General features: G+C 37.7%; 1 protein-coding gene across 1 annotated transcript; it reads left to right on the top strand.

Annotated features, from left to right (window-relative positions):
* Positions 1–2,488: 2,488 nt before the first annotated feature.
* Positions 2,489–5,478, top strand: 42sp43 (P43 5S RNA-binding protein). Its single transcript, XM_016248194.1, has 9 exons — positions 2,489–2,716; positions 2,813–2,913; positions 3,158–3,254; positions 3,357–3,442; positions 3,532–3,605; positions 4,076–4,156; positions 4,287–4,516; positions 4,757–4,810; positions 5,061–5,478. Exons 1-9 carry the CDS (start codon positions 2,579–2,581, stop codon positions 5,298–5,300), a joined length of 1,101 nt encoding a protein of 366 aa, XP_016103680.1. The 5' UTR covers positions 2,489–2,578; the 3' UTR covers positions 5,301–5,478.
* Positions 5,479–11,778: the final 6,300 nt, after the last annotated feature.

Genomic DNA, 11,778 nt, shown 5'->3' with positions numbered 1-11,778 from the left:
AATTTCCTGACTATAATTTTGATCCATGTATATTTGTGCAATCTCATTCTTGGAAACATAACCCTTTTTATTATTAATTTCTTCCAAAATCTGAAGGTCTACTATAGGTATTGGAAATAACCACGGAGGTTTCTTCTTCTTCTTCTTCTTCTTCTTCTTCTTCTTCTTCTTCTTCTGTGTTTAATGGCGGTTGGCAAACCAGCTCAAGGTGCATTTCCGCCACCTGCTGGGATGGAGTGTGAGCCCTCGATGAACGAAAATTGTATGTAATAAAAAAAACAACTAAATTCTTCTAATCAAATCTCTATCTCTCAAATATCTTAGAAGAACATCATAAACCCTTAACTGATTCTGTGCGTTCTGAAATATATTCTTAACTGAAATGTCACTGATATATTTCATCAAGCTGCTTTCTTTGTCTATTATATGCCTCACAATGTAAGAGTTCATGCTCAACTGTTTCTGTTATTCCACAGTAATTTCGGCAATCTGATCACTTTTTCCTATTATATGCAATGAATAATTAAGGTTAGAGTGTCCTATACGGATCCTGGTTATAACAATATCTTCTCTTCTGTTTCCATATACCTTTCTTTCAATCCCCACTTTCTGTTGAATGCTAAATAAGTGTCTCCCTTTTGACTCTTTATTCCATACGTCTTGCCACATACCTCCAACTGCTGTTTTAATAATACCTTTCACTTCTGTTTTACTTAAAGGAATTTCTATGTCAAGCTCTTCTTTTCTCAATGCTGACTTGGCCAGCTTATCCACCTCCTCATTTCCTTCTACACCTACATGAGCAGGTATCCATAAAAACTCTACTCTTACTCCTGTTTGGTTTATTCCATTTAAATTCTGTAAAATTTCATAAAGTATCCTGTCTAGATTATGATTTCCCACTATTTAAGCTGTTTAATACTGAATACGAATCTGAACAAACTACTACACTTATAGGATTGATTTCTTAAACCCACTGCAAAGCCATTAGAATTGCCATCATTTCTGTTGTGAATGCAGATACATCGTTAGATAACCTCTTAACTGTGCTATATTTAAAATAGGGAATATATATGGCTGCTGCTGTATACCCAGAATCTGGATTTTTTGACCCATCCTTATATATTTGAATACTATTAAAATAGTTTTGTTTCAAATATTGATCCACTTCTATTTCTTTAGGCATACACCTTTCCTTTTCATTTATTTTAAAATGCAACTGGAGATCTACCATTGGCATGCGGAACAGCCAAGGGGGTATAATTGGTATTGCTACCGTTGAGCTCATTTTTATGTCATTAATTCCTACCTTCTTAGCATCTGCGTTGGCATTCCATCCAAAATTACAATAATTTATATACTCATGTTCCCAACATTTTTGTAAAACATCTTTGACTGGATGGGTTTCTACATGCCCCCTCACAGAACACCAGTATGCCATCTTTAACTTAAGTCTCCGGAGGTCTAAAGGCAACTCCTCCATTTCCACCTGCATCACTGAGACTGGCGATGTTCTAAATGCCCCACTTCCTATTCTTAGTGCTTGAGATTGGATACCACTTACTTTCTTTAACATAGATACTGATGCCGAACTATATACTATGCTGCCATAATCAATCATAGGCCAAAGACTCTCCAAGGATCACAGCTGGAAAACTGCAGAAAATAGTTGAGTTTTGGTGTCAGAAAGCCTCGAGATATATATATATCTCAAACAGCACCAACATCACATGTTGTTTGGGAGTGTTTTAAGCAAAATCTAGAAAAGAAAATGCTCTCATCCAAAAACAAACTCCAGCATATTTATTTGCTAGACATTACTGGAAATGCACACGATACTGGCTTCTACAGTCAGATGAAACTAAAACATTTGCTTTTTAAGAAAATGAGTGTTGTGAACTGAAGTGGAGAAGCACCAACATGATCTGGGAATCTGAAGGGTCTGGAGTGATTCTGGATGAAGGAATGGTCTCTGATCTCTTGTCAAATGTTTCCAAACTCTTCAGGCATTATAGGTTTAGATTCAGAGCTGTTATATCGGCAACAGGTGGTTGCAAAAAGTATTGAATAAAAGGGTATGATTAATTGTTGCCAATGTGTATTAGAGAAAAACATTTAGCTATTTCATAAGATCCCCCCTCCTTTTTAAATTATCTAGTGAAACGTTGTTTTTGTAATTTAAAAAAAATAAAAGATCAAAATAATTAGTGATTCAGATTTATTTTCATAGCCTTCTTTGATAATATTTACCAAGGTAATAATTTTGAGCACAACTGTAGGCCCTATATAAAGTCGAATTTGTAGGAGTTTTTTTTCCCAATAAAGCACTGGATAAAATGCACATTGACCTTTCAATCTTATTCAGACCAATTTGTTCTTAACACGGCTGTGTTCTCATTACGTTGAATAACCTATCTTTATCTACCAGCCATCATTAGCGCAACCATCTGCAGGTGGCCGGAGTGTATATAGCTCACAAAGCCGAGAAAATCTCTTACTTAATAATGTGACTTGAACGAGGCAAAGTAACAATAGTCACATTGAAAGTGCAATGCTGTAGTTGCATACGCGTTTGAAGATGATGAACGCACGGGTGGTTGAGAAAGAGGACACTGTGCCGCGACTGCAGCTGTTTAATTGCGCTTACAGTGATTGTGGAGCGACATTCGTGCGTCAGTGGCGTCTGCTGGAGCACGAGACCGTGCACACCGGTGCGGTGAGTCCTAGTCCTTTGTTTCTTGAAATAAAAGACCGCGTTTATCAAGTTCTTTCTCTTTTCTGCGCTTTGACTTTTCCCCCCTGTTTTCCTCAGCGACCTCACAAGTGTGTTGTAGCAGGATGTGGACGCAGTTTCACCCGTAAATCGCACCTGAGCCGACATGCTTTAATACACAGCGGGGTGAAAGACTTGAAGTAATGTCGTTTAAAAACGGCCAGTTTTCTTTTTTGTACATCCTGAAGTGAGACCTGTGTAGGCTTATTTAGATCCACTTGGATGACCTACCTGGCTAAACACTCTGTATTTAAGTTTAGTTATTGGATAATATTAATTTTGATGTGGAATATGAACTGGCATGGTAGGAAAAAGTGGCCAGTTAAAAAAAGTTCTACATCTGAGTTTGTACATCTGCGAATGTGTGTGGTTACCGTGGAGCAGGTGCAGTGCCGCTGCGTGTGGCAAGAGCTTCTTCACCGCTGATAAACTTAAGAGGCACGTGCGCTACGCTCACAGCGAGAAACGCGAATATTTCAAGGTCGGACTCTTATTTTCTTTCTCACCACACAATTACTTGTCACATTTTGCTGTTCGCGTAAACACGCTTTATGCTTATAATTAACACGGAGTCTTTTCTCAGTGTGAAGAGCCACAGTGCGCAAAGACGTTTAGGAAACGGCGAGCGTTGAAACTGCACCTGGCGACGCACGGTGCATCCAGTTTCAGGTGCGTCTGCGCAATGTTTTTAATAACCAATGCTCTGAAACTTTGACCAAAGTGAAACACAGTGAAAATCTAAATTTTTCCTGTTTAAGATGCTTGAAAAGCGGATGTGGGATGAGGTTTGAGTCTCACGTTGCGCGGAAAGCACATGATCGGAGACATTCAGGTGAGGATTCATCAATTCCGAAATGTTCATATCCTGGCATTAACTTTAACCCCGTTAGTTGCTCACCATATGGTTAAGCTCACTAGCTGTTAACATGTTACCCAGTGGTTAATCCAAAATTTCTTTACTGTTCACATTTTGGTAATGCTGCCTTGTGTACTGAACTTGTTTGTAAAAATTAAAACTAGGTAAAATGTAGGGAAGTGGAGTGCATATTCCTCAACTTGAGGTACAAACTTTTAGATGCTTTGGAGTTGAGGTTGATGGCAAAGCCATATTGGGACTTAAACATATATTAAATTGGGTGTGAAATCTGATTATGGTTTTGGCCCAACTATACTCTGGTTCACAGAAAACAAAGACCCATGAGTTTCAGTAGGTTACTCTAGTATTGGGTAGTATCATAAGTGCTTACGTGAGACCACTTCTAAAACTACTTCACAACACCCACCCAGTATTTGTTTCTTCAGGTTATCGCTGTCCTCATGCTGAATGCCCCATCAGTGTGCACACCTGGAGGAATTTACAGAAACACATGGCATGTCACCCAGGTAAACCGGTGAAACTGTTTGATTGCTTATTGGATGTAAACCGCTCCGTTTTCCACGAGTGGTGAGCTTTTTGTGTCCGTAAGGGTTCTGAAGACTATTTTATTTATTCCCCCCCTCCTTTTGTCAACAGCATCATTCCCCTGTATGGCATGCAAAAAAGCCTTCAGGAAGCGTGATGCTTTGAGGAGACACAAGCGGACACATGCATTGCAGAAGCCGGTTTTGCTCTGTCCCAGTCAGGGCTGCCAGGCTTACTTTTCCACCACCTTCAACCTGCAACATCATATTCGAAAGATCCATCTACAGCTGCTCTCACACCGCTGTTCCTTCCCTGGCTGCAGCAAGAGTTTTGCCATGCGTGTGAGTACATTTGTGGAGCATAGGTAGAATTGTCTTGTGATTTTTTTTATTTTTTTTTTATTGTCTCTTAAAGCCAAGTGACATGAAGTGTATGTAACTAGTGGTTGAATTCTGCAGGTAATAACTACAGTTTTGACTTGATGTTCAAGTTTGTGTAGTTGTAGACCTGTAGTGTTTACAGCGTTTAGGTTGTGAAATATTGTGCTAGTAACCCCTGCCTCACCTGTGCCGTTTCAACAGGAAAGCCTCGTCCGCCATCTGTTACGTCATGAACCTGATATGGCCAAACTCAAGGTAGTTCTACCTTGTACACTAGTCAACATTTGAAGTGGATAAAAACCTTTCAAAGTTGTCCTAAAGCCAAATGCGTTCTTTCCTTGGGACAACTTTGATGTTTTTGATCACTTCAAATGTTGACTATCATTTTTAAAAGCTGCCTGAGCTTTAATAACTGTTGATGTTACCACATTTTTATTAAACCATCTGTGATTGTATTTAAAAACCGCTTAAGTTTAATTTTAATTCACTGGTTATTTGTGTTAAGCACCCACATAAGCGGAGCAGCAAGAGTTGGCAGAAACGTTTGGAAGGGAGAAATCGTCGTCCTCTAGTTGAAGACCTTCGCTCTCTCTTTTCATTACGCATGAAGATCTCTCCGAGGGCCAAACTGGAAGCTGATCTGACAGGCCTCTTTAATGAGCGTAAAATCCCACACCATGTTGATCCTGAAGTAAACCTCAAAGATCTGTTCAGTATCCGTCCGACTAAGGTTGCTGATAAATAGATTTCTTTTTTTCTTCTGTATACAAATACTGTACTGACACGAATTCAGTTTAAAGAAAAAAATTTTTGTTTCAGGTGTTAGTACTTGAGGTACAGAAGTTTATTGATTTACCATTGTTTGAGAAACAACAAATTAAGTTCTCTGTATGAGAAAAATAAAGGATTTAGTTTTGTCAGTCTGGCTTCTGCATATGTTTATAGTAGCTGGGGCTATGGTTCTTAAGGAAGTACTGTTTGTTTGCATTTTGGAAGTTGACTTATACTCCGCTCAGTGAAGAGCTGAATGTTTTGATTCAAACCCCAATGTTTACATTTTGTTAGGTTTTGCTGTAAAACACTACAAATGTTACACTGCAACTTCAGATATTAGTGCTCTAACTTTTTTCTGCTTCTGTAATCGTTGCAATTGCATAGCTATAGTGTATAGAAATAAATTACTGTTTGTCGCAGTGATGGATGGGAGAAATTAAGCATTTTCCAAACTCTGGTTCCACAACCAGTTGCTCTGCAAATGGGTCAGTTTTTCAACATGCTTGACTCCACACTGCCGATACTGGCTGTGCATGATACTGTAGCTGCAACAAAATGCACCCCAAACATGAACCGGTTTGTTTGCAATCTAGAAATATGAAGGGTATGTATAATTTCTGTTCCCTTTTGTCTTACTAGGTAGGCCTTTAACTAACTAGGCCAGTTAGAAATGGTTAACTATAATGCTCCATTTTCTATTGTACATTTCAAATTATAAAGCACAACTAAACACAACTACCGTTGACCAATGTGCTGTACAAAAGTAACCATTAACAGAATTAAAACAAAGACCAGGACACAAATAAAACTTCAAAAGTATAAGGCAAATCATGAATAAGCCAGATCAAATAAAAATGGTTTTAACAGATTTAAAATGGATGGTGTAGGGGCGGTTCTGGTTTCTGTAGTTCGATTTTTCCAAGCTCTGGGAGCGAGTCCAATCTATGGTGAGTGCTTGATCATCCCTAGACTTGAGTCTGGTTCTAGGAATTAGGAATCTAGGCCTTAAATTGGTAGACCTAAGTGCTCTTGCAGGTTGGTGGTCTATCAACAAATCGGAGAGGTATGAGGGTGCTAAACCATTTAGAGACTTAAAAACCAATAAGAGCACTTCAGAATTAATCCTGTAGCGCACAGGTAACCAATGTAACGACTTAAGGACAGGGGTAATATGTTCATGCTTTCAAGCTCCCGTCAGGACTCTGGCAGCTGCATTTTGAACCATCTGAAGGCGGTTTAAGGAAGATTGATGGATCCCCAAATAAAGAGTTACAATAATCAAGCCTCAGGGCGATAAAAGCATGGATTACTCTTTCAAAATTAGTAAAAGAAAGGACTTCATTTTGACCAGTGTTTGCAACTGATAGAAGCTTGACTTCACAACTTGGTTAACTTGCCTATCAAGCTTTAAGGCACTGTCCAACACCACACCCAGATTTTTCATGTACGGCTTTACATAAGGTGCCAGAACACCAAGATCTAGATTTGGTATACAGTATGTATCAGAAGCGGTAAACACCACAATCTCTGTTTTACTCTCATTCAGACTTAAAAAATGTACAGACATCCATGCTTTAACATCCAAGAGGCAGGTGGCTAATGGGTCTAATCCATTCTTATGTTTCAAAGGAAGATATATTTGTGTGTCATCTGCATAACAATGATAACTTATACCATACTTCTCAAAATAGATCAGAGGGGAAGCATATATAAGGAAAACAACATGGGAGCTAGAGTAGAGCCTTGAGGGACCCCACAGGTCAAAGGTACAGAAGAAGAGTGAAATTTGCCAATATTAACTGAGAAACTTCTGTTCGTAAGATAATACTGGAACCAATTTAGGGTAGAATCTCTAATGCCCACTACCTGTTCTAAGCGGGACAGAAGAACATTGTGGTCTACAGTGTAAAAAGCAGCGTTCAAGTCTAAAAGCACCAGTGCTACAGAATCTCCAGAGTCAGTAGCCAAAAGAATGTCATTAAACACTTTTAAAAGAGCCGTCTCAGTGGAGTGAAATTTTCTAAAGCCTGATTGGAACGCATCAAAAATGTTGTAATCGATCAAGAAACTTTTGAGTTAATGAAAAACTACTTTATAATTTTTGCTAAAAATGGAAGATTAGAAATGTGTCTAAAATTTGATAAATCAGAGGAATCTAAATTAGGCCTCTTAAGTCTGGGTTGTACCGAGGCATGTTTTAAATAGTCAGGAACAATTCCTAACTCGAGGCATTTATTAATCAAATTTAAAAGTGTCGGACCGATTAAATTGAACACTTGTAACCGTGCGGGAATTATAGCTAAGGGTGAACCAGTAGGTTTGAGTTGATTAACAATGTCATTTAAAAAAGAAAGCGAAATAGGTGTAAACTGACTAAAGACACTTATATGTTTTAAAAGGCCTGCAGGATCACCAGCAACCGATTTGATGGTATGTCTGATCTCATATATCTTAATAAAAAACTGGCAGAATCGCTCACACATAGCTACTGACTATGTAGGATGCACACAGACAGCAGGGTTTAACACAGCATTAATGGTATTAAAAAGGGTTCTAGGATTATTATGATTTTTGTCTGAGAGTCGAAAAATATTCTGATTTGGCCACTCTCACCGCCTTCTGATACTTAATAAGAGAATCCTTTAACATTTCATAAGAAATCTGTAGGTTGTCCTTTCGGCTCTTCTACAAGCCTGTCTCAATGTCTGAGTGGTATTATTCAACCATGGCTCAGGAGTTAATTGTGATGTTTAGTCCTCATAGGAGCCACAGAATCCAAAATTATAGTGCAGACTGAATTAAAACGATATAGCAGTTAATCAGGACTGAGCTCAGATGAAGGAGAGCAGTAGGAATGGGAAAACTCAGTGAAGAAAAAGAATCAGAGGTAGCAGCATTCAATGACATGTTGAATATAATAGGATTGTGATCAGAAAAGCTGTGGTCGCATATCTCAATACAACCCATAGTGAACCTATGGGACATTATAAGATCGAGAGTGTGTCCATGTATATGTGTAGGTCCTTTAATAAGCTGCACTAAATCAAAGGCTTCTGTTAGAGGCTTCTTATTTACCACAGACCTCGCGTTGACCAACGCCATCTTTATCTGCATGGAGTCTTCAAACAGCTGCGTTGCTCTACGCAGCGGGCGAAGTTGATGTATAGAAACGCCGCAACGGTGGAGGCGAGGTGAGTGGTGTTGAGGCCGTCGATCCCACGAGCTCGGGTAGAATGGGTACATTCCCGGTGTAAGCCCCTGCAGATGAACGCCAGATGATGGAGCAATCACCTTCCCTCATAGACAGATCCAGATTAATGTTCAACTCACTGCTGGTCCGAAGCAGAAGCTTGAGCTTGACATAAATATAAGTTTAAATGTTTTGGACAAAATAATTCATCTTGCAGAACTTAGAGAATGGGACGTAAGGGAGGTGCAACATCAGAGACTGAAAAATCTCTGCTTTTCTCAAATTATTTTGGTGAAAATGCAAACCTTGTAGAAAAAAACAAGCTTCAAGTCAAGCCACCTTTATTTTTATAGTACTTTGTACAACAGAGAAGCATCTTCACAGTATTAAACAGGAAAGTAAAAATAAATGTTCTACTGTAAACTTGCTTCCAAATTCTGCTGTAAAACAGCTTCACCAGGGCAATATGTGACCCTGGACCACAAAACCAGTCTTAAGTGTCAATTTTTCGAAATTTAGATTTATACATGAGTGATTCTATAATTGCAGGTACATTTGGTGTCCGAAGTCATTCTTTTTTTTCTGCTTTTTTCAAATGGTTATATTTTTTTATTATTTTAATACGGTGTTACTCGTTGTTATGAATTACAAGATGCTACAGTCCATAACAATTTAATATTTTTTGCAAAAAGTGTCTTAAATAGCTGAAAATCATGATTTCTTGTTGTCCGAATTGCATTTTGCATTTGCATTTTTTCCATCATGTATCATTGTGCATTTTTTCCATCATGTATCATCAAAATATTTTATTGTACTTTTCTTTTTATAATATTGCATTCATTTTATTTATAAAAGCCCTAAAGAGTAATTTTCCTAATTCTACAACATTTTTTTTTAAATAACCTTTTTCTTATAAAAATGTGTGTCCGTAAATCTTGCGTCAACTCTTTTACCGTACCATACTTTGCCTTTAAATTAGTGGAATTATCTCCCACAATATGTAAGATACAGGAAATGATGTCACTTTCCCTCACTGTTAAGATCTGAAGCACTGACAAGTCTATGTGCTCTCTCTAAGAAAATATTTTAATCTAAGAAGTTCTTACACCAAGAGTTATTTTATAAAATGTCAAATCTGTTACCACAATATCAAAAGGAAAACAGATTTTTTCATTGATCACATTTTGTGTTATTTAAAAGTCTTTTAATCATGATTTCATTAGTGCCATGTGCTCTTAGCATTTATGCTAGCAAGTGGAGTTTTTGGCAAAAAATAAAGAAAATGGTCAATTCTGTTACCGTCAAACTCTGTTGGTAGAGTAACAATGCTGACAATGCGGAAACAGAATAGACAGTCCATCGGACAATTCTGTCAATTCTGTTACTTTACAATTCTGTTACTTAAAGGGTCAACTTTTTTTCTCTTATGATTTATTGTTATTTCGACACATTGGCTAATTTGTCCGTAACAGAGTTGACAAACAATACCATAAAGACATCTGTTTTTTCATTAAAAGTTAAAAAAAAGGAAGTAACGTGTGTTTGGCAAGCACTGAATTATTAAAATTAAATATGTTTTCAATAAGATACTGAAAAAAAAATCTGTTAGTGAAGAGTTTTTTTTCTTAACTTTCTGCAATGCCAAATGTATCTCCAATTATAGAATCACCCACATATAGGACAATATTTGGCTGAAATACAACTATTTGAAAAGGAATTTACGAAAGGAACTTTACAAAATATCTTCATGGAACATGATCTTTATTAAATATCCTAATGATTTTTGGCATAAAAGAAAAATAATAATTTTGACCCATACAGTACAATGTATTTTTGACTATTGCTACAAATATACGTGTGCTACTTATGGCTGCTTTTGGGCTCCAGGGTCACGTATATTAGTGTCATTATTCAGCTTCAGTTAGCTCAGTGTTTGTTCAGTTGTAAAGTTCAGTTGTAAAGTTCAATCATTATAAAGAGTTGAATTCAGAAATTGCTCTACTGAAAGCAGCTCTACAGAAGACAGTAGTGTCATTATTAAGCCTGGGTAAGTTCAGTTTTTATTCATTTCAGTTTAAAAAGTGTCAATGTTGAAAAATTCATGAATTATGAACAAATTTAATCTAGCTATAAAGCAGAACACAATAGTGTCATTCATCTAAATTAAGTTCAAGTTTTGTTCTCATGCAATAGTGTCAGTGTCATCAATTCAATGATATTATGAATATTAAGTTTCTTTTAGACCCCAACAAAGCAAGCCAAGCTCCAACCGGTGACAGAAATGGAGGGGGGAAAAAAAACTTTGGAGAGACCAGGCTCAGTCAGTAGACCAGTTCTCCTCTGTCCTAAATGAAGAGACACAGGAGATTCAGGGCTGGACAGAACAGGCAGAGAGGGAGGAGATTCACTCTTTCTTGTCTCTTGCTTAAAAACTAAAAAAGAAAAAGGGAATATTAAAATATTAGTCAATTTAAATTAATGGGGGGAGGGGGGGAGGGAAAGATTTTGGTGGGGAGTTTGGTCAAATATGGCACCAATACAGCGAATGGTTGTGCTAAATCAAAGATGGTGCCATCTGAAGCCATTTACTGTATGTGCACTAAAATGTTAGTCTCCTGGCTACCATGTGAGATGCTGCAATTCTAAAAAAAAAAAGCCTGCCATGGAAGCAAATTCAGCAGCTTTTAGATCTTGCTGGTCTGATTTTGTAGTGTGCCCAAACTCGATGGAGCTACCCCCTCAGCCCCAAAATTCAGCTACTAGTGGCTCTCCTCTTACTCTCTTTTTTTCTCCACCATAGTAGCTGTTGATTATATGTTTCGTGCGTTGCGCTTTCATTGAGTAGGTCATCCAATAACAGAAATTAGTGATTTACACCAATAATGTAATGTAGCTGCTTGACAATCAATCCTGCTTGTGGAGTAAATGAAGACACTGTAAGGGAAACAGGTCAGTTTAGCTCAAAGGAATCATTTAAGATTTTAAAGGGAATTTGGACAGAATCACTGTTTTACGGCTGATCACTGAGACGGGCAGGATGGTGTCCTGAGTATTTAAACTGGGCTTTTGGACACCTCCCAAATGGTGTTTTGACCAATTAGATGTCGTCTTTGCTCGGGGTGTTAAATATTTCTCATCCCAATTCATAAATCAAAATGTTATCTTATCAGTCACATGGTCCGAGCTTTTCCCGCTCTTGCAGAGTCTAATTTTGGACATGATTTCAATAACAAGAATATGATGCATTTGACAAAGAATT

This window comes from Sinocyclocheilus grahami, unplaced genomic scaffold (genome assembly GCF_001515645.1).
Source record: "Sinocyclocheilus grahami isolate Dianchi unplaced genomic scaffold, SAMN03320097.WGS_v1.1 scaffold869.1, whole genome shotgun sequence".
Classification (NCBI taxonomy): Eukaryota; Metazoa; Chordata; class Actinopteri; order Cypriniformes; family Cyprinidae; genus Sinocyclocheilus; species Sinocyclocheilus grahami.
The sequence above is the reverse complement of the archived record's forward strand: the minus strand, read 5'-3'. Positions and strand labels throughout refer to the sequence as shown.

Bases quoted from the DNA above. Each gene is read 5' to 3' on its own strand.
- 42sp43 (XM_016248194.1), top strand. From the start codon at position 2,579: ATGATGAACGCACGGGTGGTTGAGAAAGAGGACACTGTGCCGCGACTG. The intron at 4,157-4,286 runs GTAAACCGGTGA...TTTTGTCAACAG, and splicing joins ACACATGGCATGTCACCCAG to CATCATTCCCCTGTATGGCA. The intron at 4,517-4,756 runs GTGAGTACATTT...CCGTTTCAACAG, and splicing joins GCAAGAGTTTTGCCATGCGT to GAAAGCCTCGTCCGCCATCT.